The sequence below is a fragment of the Epinephelus lanceolatus genome, chromosome 9 (assembly GCF_041903045.1).
Source record: "Epinephelus lanceolatus isolate andai-2023 chromosome 9, ASM4190304v1, whole genome shotgun sequence".
In the NCBI taxonomy this organism is placed as follows: Eukaryota; Metazoa; Chordata; class Actinopteri; order Perciformes; family Serranidae; genus Epinephelus; species Epinephelus lanceolatus.
The window spans coordinates 26,240,288-26,261,711 of record NC_135742.1 but is presented as its reverse complement, the minus strand read 5'-3'; the positions used below and the strand labels follow the sequence as shown (position 1 = coordinate 26,261,711).

Here is a 21,424-nt window from a genome sequence, read left to right as displayed (position 1 = left end):
TGGATATGCTTTGAGTAGTCAGCAGTTCAGGGTTGAAGTGTTATATCATATAAATGTTTAAACTCAACTTTCTGGAGGGAAAATGCTTCCGCTGTGCATCTCCCCTGTTACATATGAGCACTGCAGGCATTCATTTAAGATTTACATAATGCCCACTCCCTGTCTCTCACATAATGTCTGATTTAGGCGGGAGAATGTTTGAGAGACCTAAACGTTGTCGAGTACCGACATCGAGTCAAGTACCTTTGAAAAGGAGCTCCTACTCCCACATACTTCACAGTAATTCCTCACAGCGGTGGAAACACACACACGGAAAAACACAAAAGGAAGCTTAGCTCGCTCAAGGAGTGATGAGGGTCTGTGTATGACCCATAACAATGTTGTTTTCAGTTTTGTTCCTCCCCCTCACTGACACACACACAGACACACACACATATATACTGTATGCTCACACTGCAGCAGTACTCCACTATGCCATAACACCCACTCCGTGGAGTGTAAAAGAGAGAAAACCCAGATCTAATTCACGCAGGACTCCCACGGCGCCTTCAGTTCTTACACAACAGCCGCCCCCTCTGTGAGCGCAAGTGTGTCTGCCTGTGTGACGCATGGGAGGGAGACGACACTTCATCCTACACATGCACATATTAACTGACACACAACCACTCACACAGACACACATACACACACATACATACACACAGCGATGCTGTCACCAAGGCACACAAGCCCCGCCAATGTATAAACCCCACACACCAGCTCCGGAGAGCGGGAGAGCAGGCAAGACGTCAAGATGTGAAGATGGAGACAGACGGAGAGAGCAAGGGAGAGCGATGGAGGGAGAGAAAAGAGCGCGAGATGTTTTGACACTGGAGTTCGTCTTCATTAAGTGAGTCTGGCTAAAAGGTTTCAGGGGGGCACCTGGGCACGATTCTGGCTGAGGACAGCAGAGCAGAGCTGAAGGTGCGTGAGACACACGGAAGGTAAGTTAGCTGCTGCTGTGTCAATGAACTGCTGACTGTAAAGATGTTATATGGATGTTTTATGAGCTAATGGTAAGTTGCTGGTCATTATGTAATTTTGTTTTGTAAGAGTAAACTGTGATGTTAAACTGAAGAGGGAATTATCTCCTGTTTGTATCACCTTGAATTTGAGGGAATTTTTGCATTTTTTGAATACATTTATTAAAAATTGTAAAAAAAAAACAAAAAAAAAACAGACTGTAAAATTCTGTATCTGAAGATTGCATCAGTGTTAGAGAATTTATTTAAATCTGTTTTCATCAGTTTCATGTGAACAATATTCTGCCAACTTAAACAATGTGTCATGATGAGAGACAGGACCAGATTTTTTGAGGTGTCAGGCTACTTTTTTCGTTGCATTTTATTTTGTTTTAATAAATATAACATTTATTTATTTTCATTTTTTTAATGGAATTCAGATTTTTTTTTTCTGTTTTTTTGTGTTTTGTGTTTTTTTGGTTTGAACATAACCTGTACACACTGCCAGTACACCACAACTCTTGAATAAAACATCAACACTTTTGTGTTTTACTACTTCACAATGTTAAGTATTATTCTCCTCCCCGGCTCAATAAACCTGCCAAACACAAAACACATAAACCTCTATGACACTGAAGGTCTTTTGTTACAGCCCTCTCGTGTGTCTGCCGTGTCCTGACTGCGTTGTCAGGTGGGTTCTTCCTCCTCACAGAGCACTTCAAGAAGCAAGGAGCCAGAGCAGTTGCCATGGCAGCACTGGAGGAACGGAGGCACTTGTGGCACCCTGACGTATGACATCGGCACTGTCTCCGTTCATACGAGCCTACCACAATCCCACCGACAGACGCCTACATCCTCCAACGCTACAAGACCATTCACACACAGCCAAGGCAGTCCCACCAAAAGGTCTTCCAATATTCAGAACACCATTCAAAACGACTCCACTGCAGACCTGCCAAACACGCCTACAGCCTGCGATATAAAAAACCCTCTCTCAGCCCGCATCTCATCCTCCCCTCTCTTCCTCTGCCCCATGCACCCACACAAATCTGCCCACACAGCCCCGCTCAGCAGCAGCGTGGTGTGCATGTAATGGAGATAAGTCATCACCATCTAATTGTGGACACATGGAAGAGAGGCAAACTGAGACCATCATAGAGGTCTGGTGCAAAGAGACACCTGTGTGAGCAGGTGTGTTTCTCATGAAGTAATACATGAGTCAAGACATTCAAAATACACTACAAACTAGGGAGATATGTGATGACTAGGGATGGGATGAACATGATTTAAAACACTTACAATACATTCATTATGGTGAATTTCCATCGTAGGGATAATTCTGAATATTGTGTCCAACACCACCAACAATAAGACAGACTGCACAAAAACAGGCTCCATATGAACCAACCTCAAGAATGAAAAAGATCTCAATCTTGATCTTATCATTGGCATACTTCATATCAAAAGATATAATGCCAAATTCAAATTGTTGAAAAGCATGGCTTTTTCACTAAAAACGATGCTCACTAAAAATCACTCTGCAATGCAAGGAAAAAATGTGTTTCTTACAAAAAGAGATAAATGTAGGTAAGATAAATCTAAATGTGTGGGATAAATAAGAAGGAGAAGAAGAAGAAATCAATGCCAGAATGTTTTAGTGCCATTTTAAGAGTTTTTTTTTTTAAACACACTTTGATGATTATCGGGATAATATTGTTAACTGCAATTATTTTTGTGACATGAAATTTTCATATCGTCCCATGACTAGCAATAACAGTGTTTAAAATTGTGATAACAATATTACTTGGGATAAATAAAGATATTGAAGTGTACTCAGTTCTGCCTTTCTGCTGCTTTCAGTGTACTGCTAAAATACAACACATTGCTTGTTGAATTTAAATAACTAAAATTTAATTATTTCCAGTATGCTTTTATTGAGGAACTTGAACATTGAACCAAACACAAAAGGCACCAATAATAAAGAGGATGATAGTTACATTTTAAAGGTCCAGTGTGTGGATTTAGGGGGATGTACTGGCAGAAACTGAATATAGTATAATAAGAATGTTTTCTTTGGTGTATAATCACCTGAAAATAAGAATCGTGTTTTCGTTACCTTGGATTGACTCATTTTTATCTACATAGGAAACAGGTACTCATTTATGGAGGTCGCAGTGTTGCACTGGCATGTTTCTGCAGTAGCCCAGAACAGACAAACCAACCACTGGCTCAGATAGGGCCACTTGTGTTTATGCATCGGCCACCATAGTTAGCAGCCCCTCAGCAACAAGAGCATCGGAAAAACAATGATTTTTTAATGTGAAACTGCTTTAGTCAGTGTTTTTACCACTTTTAATCACCTTGTCCGTTTGTTTTAGAGAGTTGCATGTTGACATTACAATGATGATTTAAAAAATTAAGCAGCCCCACTATAAACTTTTTGAATCTTTCCTTATGGTTGTTAAATCAGCTATAAGTGTTTACACTGTTACAAAAATTGAACGAAGATAGATTTTAACTGCAGTTTGAGGCACATGGAGCAGCTACTGTAAAAAGCGATAGACATGTGAGATGATGCACACGGAGGATATTAAACTGAAGAAGTATGAATCATAGAGAATGTGGATAGAAAAGGAGAGGGTTATGTGGTGGAAGATTTGGACGGTCCTAGCATCTACCCTCTCTGCATATGCCTCTGAGAGAATGCGAGACCAAGGTTTGCTTGTTACGTCCATGCTTGCCACCGTGAATGCTGAGAGTCGACCCGGTCTCCCACGCATGCAGCATTAATAGACACATCGGCAGCAAGGCTGCAGCAGGCAGTGGGTGTCCTCTCTACATTCTGCTCTCACTGCACACTCAGATCTGTGCAGCCTCGCAGAGTTCATGATGTAGCGGTTGGGATTTCTAAGCATTTGCACTTGAGCTTGTCACAGCTTTACAGACTTGAACACACTAATGAAAAACACCTCTACCTGATCTTTAAATATCAAAAAAGAATGTTTCAAGCCTCCTCTCAGACACAAGCAAAAAAAGAATGATAATACATTAAGCGATTGATTGATATCTTTAATTAATAAGAGTCGCAGCCAGAGAAATAATGAAATGAGCGGCACAAGATTACAGAGGTTTTACAAATGAAAAGACCTGTGTGTACAGTCGACTAACAGGTGACAGTAGATAACAGCGACATTTCCTCTCCTGAGGTGAAAATAAAACACTCACTGAAATGATTCAAACTCATTGTCCATGCCCTCCTGTTCAGTTTATTAGTTGTAGTGAGTGTGTGAGCAGTTGCTGGTGGATGTTTAGGTATCAGTGACTCATGCACAGACTTTATACAATGCACCTCTCTGTCGCTCTCTCAGCTTCTGACACACACACTTTCTCTCTCTCTCTCTCTGCGTCTGTCTGTCTTGCTCTTTCTCTGCCTCCCACTACCCACAGTATGTTATATAAGTCTTACATAAATGCTTCATCGACACCTTTTTGCTGATGAACCTCGTGGCCACACCTCCTCAGAGAGCCACTATACAAATCAAAAATATTTACATGGAACTTTGACCCCTTTATCTTACACAATCTACCAGTTTGACAATCACAAAAGATATGAATTTCAATATTCAGTCTGCAAACAGGACACAGAAACAGCAGGAATGTATACACAGTAACAGTAGTAGTGCTGCATGCATAGAGGTGACACCGTCACATACCCCGAAATGTATCAAACAACATAAAAGTCAAAAGATTTCATTTGAAGATATTATTGCATTGCAGTAGGAAAACAGATGAGTATATAAATATATGTGTTTTGCATGCTCAGATTGGACAGAATAATAACTGGAATGATTCCTCATTCCTGAGAAACACTCGACATCTTTTGCTGGTCCATGTGAAGTGACAGCGTGCAAGTAAGAACGTCACTGATATAATTCATTGCACCAATATTCCTCCTGACTGGAGTGATGGCTGTTTTACCTCAGTGGTTAGCAGTTAGTAAACAGGCAGTGCACCAGGTTTTGTAAAGACGACCCTCCCTGTTGCTGACCTGCAATCAGGCTCTTAGTTTTCGGGAAAGTTTGTGCCTGAACATTTGTTTTGTTTTGCGTAGTTATGATGTCGCTGTAGTCAGGACGTGTACTGACATCCCTATCAGAAAGAGCAGACCCGACAAGTCTTATACTGCTCCCTAGAGAGGAAAGACACGAGAGAGCAGCGGTGAATAGAGGGAGTTCACTACAATGCTGACATGCAACACATATAGCTGCACGCAGACGGAAAGGAAGACAAAGAGGAAGAGAGGTGTATACTTCTGCGCCTCTGACAAACAGAACAACAGAAAAAAATCATAATAATCTTTTTAACACTGAACAAAAATATAAACACAATACTTTTGTTTTTGCTCCCATTTTTCATGAGTTCAAATAAAAGATATTTTTTCTATGCACACAAAGTTTTCTGTATATTTCCCTGCCATAAACTGTCTCCAGTGTCGTTCCTGTGAATTTGGCAGTTCATTCAACCGTCACAGACCATGTGTAACCACACCAGCCCAGGGCCTCCGTCTGTTCATCTGAGACCATCCATCCGAACAGCGAAAGAAAAATTTTGTTTGTACAAGCAAAGCATTTCAACACCAACTTTCAGGAACCATTTCAGTGGCAGGTCTCAGATCATCTTGCAGGTGATAAAGCCAGCTGTGGAGGTCCTGGGCTGGCTCACTAGACCGGTTGGATGTACTGCCAAATTCATGGCAATGACATTGGCAGGGGCGTATATATAGACAGTGCAGGCAGTGCAGTTGCATAGAGGCCCGTGAGGGAGAGAGTGGGCCCTCCAGCAATGTGTTGGGTGGAGAATGGGTCCTTATGAGTGATTCAAAATATTGAATTATAATATATTTATAATATATAAATATTCCTGTGTTCAACGAAGAACCCTCATTAAATTAAAACAGTGCCATTTGCTGTATCTGCTCTTAAAAAAGGCAAACCCATCTCCGTCATGATTATTTTTGTACAATAGTCAATAGCATCTATGACAAAATTATGTGTATTCCATAACTATTAATCAACAATTAAAATTGTTAACTAAATTAATGTTTTCGTATTTTCTTTGGTATTTTTTGTTATACACAGATATGAAATGATGATTGCTGGGTAGTATGTATGTTGATGTTATCCAGTGTCAAGTGTCTGATCATGTGACGAGACAATATGTGCAGGATAGGGTGCACTGGGGCCCATCATAACTACTTTACGCCACCGGACATTGGAGATGTCTTATGTTACTGAAATGAACACTCACTTTACGGGCATCAGCTCTGGTGAACATTCCTGCAGTCAGCATGCCAATGACACGCTCCCTCAAAATTTGGGACACTGTTGTGTGATGTTGTGTGATAAAACTTCAGATTTTAGGGTGGCCTTTCACTGTGATCATCTAAAGACACAACTGTGTAGTAATAATGTTGTTTAATCAGCATTTTTATATGCGCCATTTGTCAGGTGGATGGATTATGGAGGCAAGTGCTCATTAACACAGATTCAAACTAATTTGGAAACAAAAAATGAGAGAACTGAGCATTTTGTGTGCATAGAAAAAGCATAAGATCGTTTTATTTTAAGTCATGAAAAATGGGATTAAAAACAAAAGAATTGCATTTATATGTTTGTTCAGTTTAGTACTGTTTGTGTGTAATCTATGTGAAATGTGACTGTGACCGTAAGTGTATACGGACAGACTGTCACATCCGTACTGTAGTAAACACATCACGCTGTGGGGTTTACCTGTGTGCGAAGGCCAGTGCGTTCTGCGACGGCTCTGGACGGCTGTCTGAGTTGGGAGTCGTGTCACAGATGTCATCTGTGCCGTTGATGTTTTCCATGGGGGGAGTCACCGGGGTCAAAGGTGACGAGAGCTCACCTCCTGGAGACTCCTGCGTGACACAAAGTTGTTCAGCTGTTACTGCCAGTTAGACATAAAAAAATCAATCAAACACTACTGTATTATTTTAATGATGATTAGAGAAGGCATGAAACAATTGTGAACTCATTACCCTATACATAAATATCTGTCTACTGTAAATAATTTAAAAGTAGTGATTCAACCTATAGTGAGGTCACAAAAGCTTTTATGTCTGCTGTATTTTTAGTTCTTAATAGTGTCTGGTTGCGTTTTCCAGAGACACAGCCTCAGGCATACAGGAAATGGTGCGTCTAGCATTAGCAAAAACAGAAACAGTGATTTGTTTAGATTAAATAGAGAAGAACTGGGTATTGTTAGCATGAGCAAACACAGAGCACCACTATAGGGCTGCAACCATAGACTGTGTAGCCTGCCATGACTGCTCCTCAGAAGTGAAGCCGAAACATCTTGATCGCCCCCTGGTGGCTGGCTGCAGTATAGGTCATAAAGTCTCCCCTCGATGTTAGCGGGTGGGACAAGGCCAAAACCAAAAAAATTAGAGTACACATCAAAAAGGGTACAGAATAGGGGCTTGGCGTTTTGATTGACAGCTGAGTGCCAATCGATGGTGCTGGGTGGGAACTTAATACCACTAATATCGCTACTGTGCAGACTCTGGCTCCAAATGATGTCACTAGCACAAGATGTCGGCGGCCATATCTGGGATATTTTGGCTTCATTTTTGTACAGTGGAGGGAAGTGGAGACACGATTTACATCTTTATATACAGTCACTGGCGGTGTCAAATCACAAGTCTCCACCCCACCTCCATCAGATCATCACTCCTGACTAGACCACTCCAAACTCCACTCCACCCTTAATAATGATTTTGTCTAGTCATTTTATTAATTTTTATTGTATATTACAGAATTATTTGATTTTATGATCTATGGATACATTGCTACTTGTTATGTTTGTTTAACTCTGTCTCGTAAGGTGTCCTTGAGTGCTCTGAAAGGTGCCTATAAATAAAATGCATTATAATTATTACTATTATTAACTATTTTCATTACTGATTATTTTTTATTTTTGTTTATGTATTGTCACGATTAATCGATTCATTTTCAGCCTCTAAAATTCCAGCAGCAGAGCCCAAGGTCATGTCTTCAAATGTCAAAACTCAAAGATGATTCATTTACAATGATTAAAAGATCAAAAGATGTTTGAGAAGCAGGAACCACGGAAGGTCCTTGATGAATGACTTAAACAATTAAAGTCCAGGTAAAGCAAAAATACTATGCTTTATTTATTACTCCATTTGTCAAGCCACAGAAAAATGTGTCACTAACCATCCAGCCAAATTTGAATTATCAACAAATCCATATGTAGGCCAATATAAAGTTTGGTTTCAAAATCCTGAAACAATAAGCAGTATTCTCTGCTCTGAAGGAAGGAAGCTGAAATGCTGAATGAGTTGCTGCATAGCAACAATCTCTCGCTAGCAGCTCAAATTACCACAAAGACTAAAGATAAAGATATGTTCGTGACAGCTACTTTGCTTGTGTTCATACGATAGCTGCATTTAACAGATGTTTATTCACATATTTATTAGACTGAATGAGCTCAGAGAGCTTGTAGAATGTAGCAAACTGGGCGCTCACACACAGGGGATGAACGACATGACACAGATGCCATGCACTCTAACTTTAGTTTTTATACAGTGGAGGGCGACACGCTGTCACTGTCGTCATGACCTTTCCTGCTTTTAAAGATTCCTTGTCCTGTCCTGTTAACAACACATTAACACATATGCCCCATCTGATAAACACATTACAACAGGAAACACACTTGGACCAATGTAGAACATTTATGTTGTCAAATTTAAAAAGGTCTATAGGGAGTTGAGATGAGAAGTGACAGAAGTGTGTTAGTGCATTTTTAGGGTGGAGATGGTGCTGTCTCTCTTGCTGTGGTGGTAAAAATGTGAGCATCTTAGCAAGCAGCTCCGCATGCCTATAGGCCATTAAATAGCTTACTATAGCACTGGGAAATTGCAGAATTACAGATTAATGCTTATCTTTATATCCCATACAACCACAGAATCATACGAGAGACAAATCATTTAGCTGCTGCTCGTACATAAAACAAAGCTATTAGGACTCAGGGGCCTGGGCACAATACAGGAGCACAATGACACTGCTTGTATGTCTCTAATGGACAAGAAGGAAGTGAGAGATAAGAGGAAGATTATGGCTGGCGTTACATTTTGCGCTCCACATTCATTAGCATACCATTTAATATCTGCTCGTGATGCACCTCCACTGGGGTCTGGCCTACTGGGACCAGCATATAGCATTTACCTCTGTGTTTTCTCATTTTGTTTAGCGGCAAAATCCCTCCTTGTGTTATTTAGTTTATTTAGCGGAGAAAAAATAGAGGATCTGGAGGTTAGAAAGAAACCAGCAGGCATGTGGGTGAAACAGTGACTTTCAGGAGCAAGGCAGAGTACAGCACTGCAGGCTCGTAGCAGGAAGGCCGCAGCCTTTCACTGTAACAGCAATCCCTCCAGTTTCACCTCTACAGTGTGTTTGTGGCCAGCGCACACGTAGCCTTCAACGCCTGATGAGAGCGAAGCTGTCCACTTGGCTTCATTAAAAAACATCCTCCCATGGGAAGCACACGGTACTGTAGCATTTCAGGCCATGTGGGCCTCAGCATTAATAGTACAAGTAATAGACCGCAGTACAGCGGGGGGCTGCTCCCCGAGCCTCCGTAATGAACAGACGAGGACATGAAGCCTGTTAACAGCCTTTAGATTAAAGAACAGATTTCTCAGGGGATGCTCCTCTGAAACAAGCTAATTTTCTCTAAGATGCAGTTACACATGCCCTAAAACACTCTATTATTAGATACCCCGCACAAACAAATACCTAACATACAGACTAATTATGCTCTCCAATTAACGATGAATCCTCAGACAGCTTTGCTTTTTTATTTAATGTATAGGGTGGGTACACACATGGGAAATATACCATATTGGTGTATATCATATTGGAAAAGGCACTTCAACAGTGGGAGCCTTCTTTATGAGCCAAGTGCTAGACCCAAAAGCTAATGAACATGCTCCGAAAATGTGCGAAAAGGTAGCATGTACTCATATAGCAGTGGAAAGTAACTGAGCACATTTCGGAGTACTGCACTTAAGTACAGTTTTTAGACACTTGCTTTTTTCCTTGCTATTTATTTGACAGATACAAGTACTGGTTATTTTTTGGCTTCAGAGTTTATCTATAATCCGATTTCCGACCTTTTTGGCTTGTGAACCCTCAGAAAAAAAGCAGTATCTGGATGAGACCTATTTTCACGCTTCAATTGTCTATAGTTGGTTTTCCATCCAAATGTATCGCAGATTTTAACCAAGTTTTCAGAAAACTGGACAAAGAAAATGCAAGTTTATGCATTTCTCCATCCACCACTGTTATGCAAATATTGGGAGCTGGTTAATCAAGATAAACAGTAGGTGGCATTAATTCTTTAGTAGGATGCCATTATACCACCGCAGAAGAAGAGAGCACAACGAAGGAAAACAATGGACGTATAATAACCGAGAGTTTGAATAACTAATATTACAGCTCTTTACTCCTGGAGGATTTCAGCCCATAAGTGTGTTAAAAGCCTCCGCAGATGATGAAGAGAGCTTGCAGTAGCATACACAGTGCTGATACATCATAACTGTAAGTCCTCATTTATTTGCTGAATCTGTTACTATTGCACTAACTTGCATCCTTCAATCAATATATCAACTTCTCTACTTTCCTGAGGCAAAGATTTTTTTTTTAGAATTCAAGATTTTTCCACGCATTTCCTCTCATATTTTTTCGTGTACAAATTGAAAATGCTCATAAAAACAGTACGATGGAAACGTACCTCATGAGCATGTCCAAACCAAAAGAGTTCCTCTAAACTTCTGGTGAATTTTTTTTAGCAACTTTTCAAGTTCAAAGCTGTGTAATGATCTATTATTTCACAAAAAAGTGAATATTAAATATTAAAATAAAGTCCTCAAACTGAGCACAATCTTGTGAAGCAGAACTTAGATTTTTCTTCTTTCTTCTCCCATTTCTCATCTCACGACCCCTCAGATTTATCTTGTGACCCTTTGAGGGGCCCGACCCCTAGGTTCAGAATGACTGGACTAAAAAAAATACATAATAGCATATCTTTCTCTGTTTTTACTTACTATTATTTACTTACTACTTACTTGTAATGGAGTATTTTGACATTTATGTATTGGTACTTTTACTTAAGTAAAGGATCTAAATACTTCTTCCCCTACTGGCATCAACATATTCACAACATTTTCTACTTAAGAAAGCATCTGATAGAAAATAGGTACAAAAATCTGTTTATTCTTGACTTTGCCTCTATGCCCCATCTGATAATTAATAAAACTAAATAACACCAAAGGGAAATCATTCTCTGGTTGACCTGTTCACCAGCTGTTCATTATACACAAGATGCCCGTGACAGGAGGTCATGAGTAGGTTGACAAAATGTCAGGAACTGGGGGGGTTATTATAGTGCGTACTGATCGTACCTGAGAAGGAGATGTGGCCATCTCCATCTTCTCTTGACTCTTCTCTTTAGCGAGCCGTGCTGCTTCTTTATACTCCGCAAACTTCTCTGCAAACTGGATACAGAAGACAGCCATCAGTATGGACTGTAATTCATAAAATAATGTGCTTTAATCTGTTCAGTAAAGCCATATGTGTGCGTGCGCACACACACACACACACACACACATACACAGATCAGTGTGTAATAGGTCAGCCGTGAAGCCAGGGGAAGGATAGGGGGAAGCTGTTGCCAATAACGACCCACAGTTGAACTTAGAAAAGAAGGCCCTTTCCCATAATGCCTCAGCAGAAACATGAGCTAACTAGGTCACTGTTTGTAACCTCTCTATCACAGACATACACACACACATACACACACACACACACACACACACACACACACACACACTCACACAGATACACACACATACAGAGAACAAAGTAGACTGTGCTATTGTGTTTTCCTCGCTGACTTTGTGCTTTAATCAGAAGCTGTCAGTGGCTGAAGTTGATCTCTGGGGTTATTTTAGTTGAAAGCAAAGATACATCCAGCAAGCAGCCTGAAGTGTAAGGTGAGCTCAGCTGAGGGGCTTTGAACAAATATAAACACCCTGGCTCATACATATATCTCCCAATGTCCCTTTAGGGCGTGGTTCATCACTAATACTTCTCCCACAGTGTTACAGAGTAATTTAGGATATACAGTACTGCAGAGGGCCGAGTGGAGAGCAAATCAAATTGACTACGCCGCTGCAGCCGGTCTTGTGTCTGCCATTAGTGGAGTTGCAATGAGTAACTCAATATCATTTCACTTCAGTGCAATATAATAGTTCTGATTCGGTGATCTAAATGCAGGAGTTCTCACTTAAGTGTTTCCGGAGTGTTGGCGCTGCAGTTATCTGAGAGGTGAATCTGATTATTTCAACTTTAGACCACAGAAAATACTTCTAATTGGCTGGTAGGTGTGAAAACTGCATATTGATATGCCTCAGACACAGTTCCTGCTCACAGCGTAATTACTGCTGTGAATCAGTTAAACTGAAGATGCTCTACATTTGCCAAGAAGGTGGGAAAATGTGGGACTTTTTTTTTTTTAAATTGATCATTTTTACTGTAAGTGTTTTGTTCTGTAAACTTCATACTGAACTAATGAACAGAACTTAAAATACAATTTAACTTTATATGTTACTGTGAGCTTTATTTCTTTACAAATATCCCTTTTACGCCCAAATTAGCATGTATATGTGGGTTTTTAAACATGGACAAACCTATTAAAAATAGGCCATAGACTCCTTTCCTATTACCGGTGGCCTCTCTGTTGTTGTTTTTTTTACTAGGGTCATGTTCAATGTCATTGACAGGCTGAAAAACAGGTCAGTAAACAGTAGAAAGCAGCATGGAGGCCAGTGAAACTGTTATGGTGGTTGCTTCATTTTTGTATTTGTTGGTTATTCAGTCTCCATTTCAAACTCAGGGCCGACTAATTTGGAAAAATGTTTGAATGCTGCTTGGGTGGATGGTATTTTGTGATGGCGTGTCATTTCATCTCACTCTTAAAAGGGGCAAAAATTAGCACGTTCACCTGGCTGTTGTATTTCCATCACTGCTGATTGTAGGTGTTTGTTTTTTGTGCAGTGTAAAAGGGGCTAAAGTCTCATTAAGATTTGCAGGAGAGACATGAGAACAAACTACAGTATGTAGTACGTACAGTGCAACAACACAACAAGACAATTCAGTGACACTGGGCAATCGTCACATTCATAGAATAGAAAAAGAACAGGCCTGGTGGACACAAAAATCTTGTTTCCATCAAGCAGTCTGATTCAGTTCAGTTCAGTTTGGTACTATATAAAGGTACTATACCGAAGGTTTTTGGTGGAAATGCGGACCATTACCATGCATTATTGGTTATTTATCTACTTACCTTGAGAAGACCTGAGTGTGTATACTGTTCTACAGTAACTGTCTGACTTACTGTCGCATAATTAGACAACTTGCACCTGGCCACTAAGCAGGGATCAGTTTGTGACAGAGTGCTGTGGCACCTTCACCTCTTGCAGGAGATTCCATTAACTTAGCGCTGCTCTTTCATAAAGTTTGGGGCCTTGTGAGAAACAGATTTTCAACAAAGAAAATGTTCTAAATGGACGCAGTAGAAGCCGAGACATCCTGATTTTAGGTCCCTAATTTGACTCAATTTGCTCCAAAAACTAAGTCAAACCTGAGACGACCCCGGTGACATCATCAGGGTTATTCTGTTACACTTAAACGAGCTCCCTCCAGAGCCACAGAGAAAATTAGACAACTGTTTTCATGGGCCATACAGTACTTCTCATGAGGAATAAACAAGAGCTGCAATGATTCAATTAATTGTAATTTTGATAACTGAATAATGAGTTTGAACAATTTTTCAGGAAGAAAAAGTCCAAATCTTCAGATTCCAGCTTCCTAAATGTGAATATTTTCTGGGTTCTGGGACAAATCGAGACATTTGAGGACGTCATTTCAGGCTTTGGGAAACACTGATTGACATTTTTCACCATTTTCTGATATTTTATAGAAAAACAACTAATCGATCAACCGTCCTAGAGTAAACTAAACTAAACCGAAGTAAACCAAAATGTAAAATTGGTGGAATGCCCTTTTAAACTCTGAAGCAGTAACCATTCCATCTTTGAGTTGAGAATTTTTTTCCAGCCTTATACACTTACTGTATGAAACATAAGTGTACAAAGGAGGAAATGACTGGGAAAAAGGAGAAATCATCTGACCTCACAACCTTCAGGTCTCAAGACCACACACACTATCTTGTATGAAACAAGAAATGTCTTTAATTTCAGGACATCAGAGGACGTGTGCTCAGTTTGGTTGTAATGTGTGTGAGTGTGAGTGTAAGTGTGTGTGGGTAAGTGTTGTTCTGACAGTGGGAAGCTGTGAGTCTCCCCAGTTCACAACGGAGCTTAATCATACTGCAGAGGAGAGAAACCACCACCTTCTCTCTCACACACACACAGGCGTGCACAAGCACACACACACAAGTGAACACACACATATACGTAACTTTCATAAACACAAAGACACACACTGGGAAAAAAAGCCTCATTAGGGCTCACTGCCAAGCAGATTGTACAGTTTGAAAGAAGCTATAGCAACTAGAGTAAAAAAGAAAGTTAAAAATGCCATCCTCTCCTGGGGACTGGGGGAGGTTTATAGTAGGTATAGTATGTGTGTGTGTGTGTGTGTGTGTGTGTGTTTGGGGGGAGGGGGGGGGATGAAGGTGGTACCTTGGCTAGATGATGCTCAGTGGAGAATCCCAGGCCGTAGACGGTGTTGGCTCGACTGTCCGCCCACTGGCCAAACTTCTGTGAGGTCTTTGTGAACGTCATGTTGGGACTGATGGTGCTGTTGATTATTGCCTGCAGGACAGAGGCAACCCACTTAATACATATTAAATTAACTTTATTACTGCAGTGTATTTAATGCGTGCGTGTGTGTACAGGAGAGAGAGGGTCAGAGGAAACAGCAAAGAGAATTTAAACCCAAATATGAGGTTTTTTGTACGCCTGAATGAAGGTTATTCACAAAACACAAATCAGGACAACAGATGAAAATATCTATTAAATATTATATTGTTTTTATGTGGAACACAATTTACACATTTAAATCTCTACTTTATCTTTTGGCAACTGCCAGTATTATTGCCTCTATTGTGTGTCTCTTAAACTCTTTGAACAGAACTGCAGTAGCGCCACAACACAATTAGCCAAATAATCAAATAGTTGATTAATAGGAAATTTAGTCAGTTTTGATAATCAAATTCACAGCTTCTCAACATGAGGAGTTGCTGCTTTTTTCTGAATAAATTTGACTGTCTGTCTATGTGTTTGTATGTGCGTGTGACAGACAGGGGAAGCCTGACAGAACAGTGTATAGTTTCCGGTCCTCAGCACTACAAGCTCACACCCACCAGCACAATAAAATCTATGCTTGGAAAGCTAACAAAGGGCCGCTGAGCGTGACTTTGAAAGGCTTCTGCCACCGATTCAGTGGTCCACTGTTAGTAAGACACAAACATGAGCATGCACACACATGGTTATGACTCGATTGCTTCACAAAGATAATTTGGGCTACCCAAGTTCATCGTTAGGCCCAAATTGGGCAGTGTAGATTATTTTGAGTTAATGCCACATACACAGACCTGCTGCCTTAAATACACTAAATCCACTGCCGGAAATAGTTCCCAGCAATGGCACAATTTAGTCCTGTTTGACTAGTGTTTCCAAAAAACGACAGTGCCCAGCTGTTTTATAAACTAATGAGCCTTTTTGATCATTAAAGTATATATTTTTTACTGGTTTATTATTAGTAGAAACCAATAGGCCTTGGCTTAGTGCAACACACAAGGGTGTGGGAGTCAGAAAGAATTAAGAGATGGACCATCACGTTTGTTTTTGTCTTTTCATTTGATTTGTAAACAATAGCCCCTTTTACATTGCCTCTTCAAGGCTGTAATCTCATACTATTATGCCACCTCATCATTTTTGTATAAAAGGTACAGTCGTGGAATCATTGTATCGCTTGTGCCGGTGGTAGTAACAGCGCCGTAAAAAGGACAGCTGGCAGGACGGGATCATGGACTAGACGGGTGTGACTTTTGACAACGTGTTATGTGTGTTAGCAGTTAGCAGCTAACTCAAAGAAAAACAGTGGTTGAAAATATCTGCAAATTGAGAAAACAATGATATTCAGGAGCTCCTTGCCCTCCGAACACAGGACTAGATCAACCGCCACATAACAGGGACAGAAATTATGGTTATTGCCATGTTAATGCCATTGTTATTGATTATAAAGCACTGCCGGCGCATATGTTATATGTCACACTAGCGGCCAACACTGTTGTGTTACATGTCACGCTTGTCGTGCCTCTTTTGCTTCCACGATGCCAGCACTGGAGCAGCATGATGCCGCCCTTGTTTGGTTCTGTGTAAAATTTGGAAAGGCAGCATAAAGAAGGAACTTCATAGTGGCTTTATAAGGGGACTTCTGGGCTAATAAGAAATATATCTTCAAATTAACATGAGCTAAAATAGCAGACTGCCTCTAGATCTTATATAATTCACCCTCCCTTGTTAAATAACACTAATGGAGAACAAATTAATGGCTGATCAATTAGCAGTGTTGTGTAATGGTTGGCATTCTGGTTGGCATCAATAAATAATAATAATAATGATGAGTCTGGGAGGGGGAGCAGTCAGTGAGTGAGTGTGTGTTACACAAGAGTTGAATTTAGCGATCAACTGTCTATTGAGCGCTGTGTGATATGAGATGGTTGCTCAATTGACCATCAGAAGTGGTTGACACACACAGTTGGTGAGCACTGAATGCAAACTCCGTGACCTTGCTCTTCTCCCATTGGTCCTTCATGTTTTGTCCAACCTTCTCGATCACCAGGCTTCACACTTTTCTGTCTTTTCTGCTCTCGTTATTTCTTCTACCACCCATTCTTCTCAATCTGTCATCTGTTTCTCTCATTTAACTCCCCCCTCCTCTCTGCATAACTGGCAGGGGGAGTGTGCATGTGCATATGACTGGTCCGTCGCTATAAAGAACTCTCATCTGCTTTCACAGAGTTCTACCTTGAGCACAGCTTGCCCAACAGAAATAACCCTCCCAGATCTCTGACAAGAGTAATCTCAGACATAAGATACATAAATACAGTAGCTGCATGCTTACACATGATGAAACATGAGCCATCAGTCCTGGGACGGGCTGCAATGCTGAGCTCTTTTAAGATGTGTCTGCACATTAGATTCCAGCGCGGAGCTCATTAACATCATTAACACTCAGTAGATCACGGTGCCACTAAAATCTCTTGGAAGGCTGTTTGACATCTTTATATAAACATGCGGAAATTATAAATAACACCATGGATACAGGAAAGGGAGGTAGGACGAAATCTGTGTTTGACAAAGAAGGGAAAGACTGCTCACCTTGGTGCCATCCAGGCTGATGATGCGGTAGACATTGCGCGTACTGTCATAGAAGTAGGAGACAGTGACGGCATGCTTGCTGGTGGGCAGCCAGTTCTTCTTGGTGTTGGGGTCAATCTGGAAGACGTGGGCCCTCGTGCTGTAGATGGGCTGCTCCCTGAAGGGGACGAAGAAGAAGTGGTGAACCTCTTTGTGCCGCAACACCAACGTCTCACCAAACCCACGGCCAGCCCCGCAACTTCTGTTGCCCACGGGGGAGTCAGATCGCCCTTGCAACCGAATTACCAGCTCGCCATCCTCCATAGTTACACCACAGAAAGAAAGTCTGTCGAAGGACTACTACATACATTCATTGTCTTGTGGATAACACGCTAACTGAGCCGTCAAACTATGGCAGAGGCCCTGCAAACACCTTGAGCCTACACTTCCTCTCATACATTATCTCTCTACTTGTGAACTCATACACTAAATGCATGCAGCTATTCAACACAAACTCTCTCTGTCTTTCAATCTGTGTAAGCCAGCGCTGTCTCTCCCTGCTCTGATATGGAAATGCCTGCAGCACCGAGCGAGGGTCACACAGGGGAGCATAGAAGGGGAAAGGAGAGGGTTTAAGGCTAAATATAGACAGTAGGCCACGGTTAACTACCGAAGACACACCCCACAGAGCTGCAGTTTCCACACTGACACACATAATGCATGTGCATATATAAACATGCACACACTATGACAGAAGTGATGGAATTAAAATCTGCATTTATATCAGAGTGTGTGTGCGTGGATTTGTGCCTGTGTAGCTTAGATCGGTAGATGATCAAAACTCCATGACAGGCTTGGTGTAAGATGATTTAATTCCTTATTGACCCCTATGTGACACTCAAACTAGAGTTAGGATTCACCCTTATAAATGTTGGGGATTATATAAGAAGCACCTTTGTTTTTTTGACCATCCATTCACCCGTCACTCATGCACTACCGTCACTCTTTGTCCATTTATCCCTCACTCCTTGGTTTGCTCTGACCATGCTCTCATATATTCCAGCGTTGTTGGGGCTTCTTGGGTAATATCTACAGTCAGTACACACACACACTCAAAGCGCAGGGCGCAGAGGGAGATATTCTGGGCTGGCAGTGCTGGCAGAGCAGGAGATAGAGAAGTGCTTACACTGCACTGAGGGGGTGATGGGGGACATCAAAGGCTTGCTGTATAAATGAATATTAAAATTCAGCAGCAGCACCCCTCCTGTGTGTGATTAGCCAAGACTGGGAAAGAAAGAAAAACATGGAGACAGGGAGAGAGAGGGAAGTTAGACAGGAAGAGAAAGAGAATGATGGGGAATGTGGAGAGTATAGGAAGTCAGAGAGTGAATCTGGGATGATTAATGCTGCTTCACAAAGCTGCTTGTGGAGTGCTGTGTGCGAATTATCATAATCATCGACAGCAGTGTAAGTGGCGGAACTGTGAGTCATTTCAACTCTCTCCCAGCACACATCACACAGCCACGGCCTGTCCGTATGATCCGCGCAATAGCCGCTTGGCAACTGGCATCATTTTTCATTGCATAATTTGATGGAGCTGTGGCAAATTCTGTGCTTCTTGTTGCTTGATTGTGCTCGTACCAAACACATCAGCGTTCTTGTGCTTTGATTTTTTTTACACAAACGCCTGAGCCAAAGAGTTTTGTTCCAAAATGACACCCACCAGTTGTCAAAAAAAAGCAATACTTACTCCTACAACCAAACTTTAAAAAGACAGCACAATAAATGATGGAATGCGATTCAAGTTGAGTTCTGCTTTCTCACAAAATATATCTGACAATAATTTCTATGTACATTTTCAATCCTCAAATGCAGGCGTATCCATAACACAAAAGGCTTGGAGTGCATCATACATGCTTTTGTCTGCAGTAATGCTGGTCTAAGCCAATAGGCTGTCTGAGTTACCAGTTATGGGATTGCATGGAGGTCAGTTCAGAACGCGTTGATCCTCTTGCACTCTAGCCATGAACTCAAGCAGTAACATGCAGGCTGCATACTGCTACACAGATTTAGCAACAGAGACACAACGAAAGCAGCAGGGAAAGCCTTAAGATGCTGTCTATCTTCCATCAGTGCATGAAAGAAGCGCATACAAGAGTGTAAATGTCAAAACAAAAGCTGCTCTATGAGACGGTCAGAGGAGAAGGAAGAGGAAAAGGGAAGTAAGGGAGTAAGCGAGTGGGGTAATTTCGGTGGGATGCGAATGAGTGGTAAAGGATAAAGTGTGGAGGCGGAAGGAAGAACACAGAGGAGGAAGAGGAGGAGGTGTTTAGCATGCAGAGTGTACTGCGTGACACAAGGGCAGGTGATGGAACGTGAATGTTAAAACAGGGAGAGAGAAGGCAGGCAGAAAGGCAGAGGGAGGGAGAGTGATGAAGTGAGAGAAGAAGGGAGGGATGAGAAGAATGTGGAGGAGGTGATGAATGTAGGAGAGGATAGAGCGCTGAGAAGACGATGAAGGAAGTGGGAAGCTCTGAAATGCTACACAGTGTGGTATGAAGTTGCGTTAACTATGGCTGTAAAATACGAACTCTCGGGAACTCAATTAGCATGGGAAAGTGTCAAATAGCTACATGAGTAAGTTTCACTGACTTCCGTGGGAGGAGGATGATGATGATACTGATGATGATGGATGGTGTAAGAGCTATATCAAGTAAAGCAATATGCAGATTTATCGTATGTTGTGTTAAAGTATAATTCATATACATTTTATACATCTTTTTCTCTTATCTGAAATACTGTGCTCTGGGCACAAGCTGTATTAAAGAAGTGGATGTAGCTGCTGTGACATCACCCATTGGTTTGTAGATCCATTTGATTTTGAAGCCTCGAAATTGGCATTTTGGCCACCACCATCTGGTTTTTTTTTGGATTGTTTTTTTGGAGCCAGAAGTGACGATATTTGGTGGGGGAGCCTTTTGTTCATTTTTAGTTTAGGTTCCAGCTGATGCCAGATGGTGCTGTTTGTTGTGCAATATGAAATAAATGTAAGTTAGCGCTATTTAAGCTTTAACCAGCAATTCATCAGGAATCGATATGGCGGACCACACAATACCAGCTCGATAAGAGAAACAGATCATGTAATCAGTACTGATAAATTTCTATCACGTCCCATCCCTAATGAGAGGGCGGAGCTGTGGGAGAGCAAGAGTAGAGAGTAACACCACCATGGTACTGATTTATAAATCAAGATAACCATGTCTTAAGGCATAACCTGCTTTATCGCCTATTTTACTTTGAATAGGACCATAATTTACTGAATGAACACTGTGCTGTATTGAAGAAGATGTAAAACTAGTGATTGAGACCATAAACTCGCTAGGAAAAATGTTTACTGAGGTAACTAGAAAAGCACTCGGAGAGCGCAGACCTCCGCCAAGCAGCTCAGATTTCCCGCCATTTTATTATTTTATCCACTTCGCTTCAACCGATCACCACCAAAATTTTATCATCATTTTATCATCTGTTTCCCATTATCAACCTTTCCTGAAAGTTTCATCAAAATTCATTCAGAACTTTTTGAGTTATTTTGCAGACAAACAAACAGACAAACAGACCAACACCAGCGAAAACATAACCTCCTTGGCAGAGATAATAAATATAATATAATATAATATAATATAATATAATATAAAAGTCTTTTTGCAACCAGTAGAGTTGCCCCCTGCAGGCCATTAGAAAGAATGCATATATAAGGTACTTCCACATAGCTTCAGTCTCCAGACCCGAAGATAACCCATTGGTTGTAGGAAACTGAGTATTGGATTATTGTTGTTGCTAATGCTAATGTTGTTGTAGCAACATGTTGCTGCCTTTAAGATGCTTCTTGTTATAGCCAATGGCTCTTTGGTGGAGTTAATCAGTCTGTGTT

General features: G+C 41.1%; 1 protein-coding gene across 2 annotated transcripts in view; it reads right to left on the bottom strand.

The window, feature by feature from the left end:
- The window catches only part of homer1b (homer scaffold protein 1b), a 29,680-nt gene that overhangs the window by 4,810 nt on the left and 3,446 nt on the right, over positions 1-21,424 (bottom strand). The window contains exons 2-5 of one of the 2 annotated variants that reach the window (XM_033619683.2): positions 17,515-17,671; positions 14,809-14,940; positions 11,506-11,598; positions 6,791-6,939 (exon numbers count right to left, since the gene is read on the bottom strand). In XM_033619683.2, coding sequence (XP_033475574.1) covers positions 6,791-6,939; positions 11,506-11,598; positions 14,809-14,940; positions 17,515-17,671 — 531 coding nt within the window. Of the gene's footprint in view, positions 1-6,790; positions 6,940-11,505; positions 11,599-14,808; positions 14,941-17,514; positions 17,964-21,424 lie in introns of those variants that run through there. The other variant, XM_033619682.2, reaches the window with a different exon arrangement.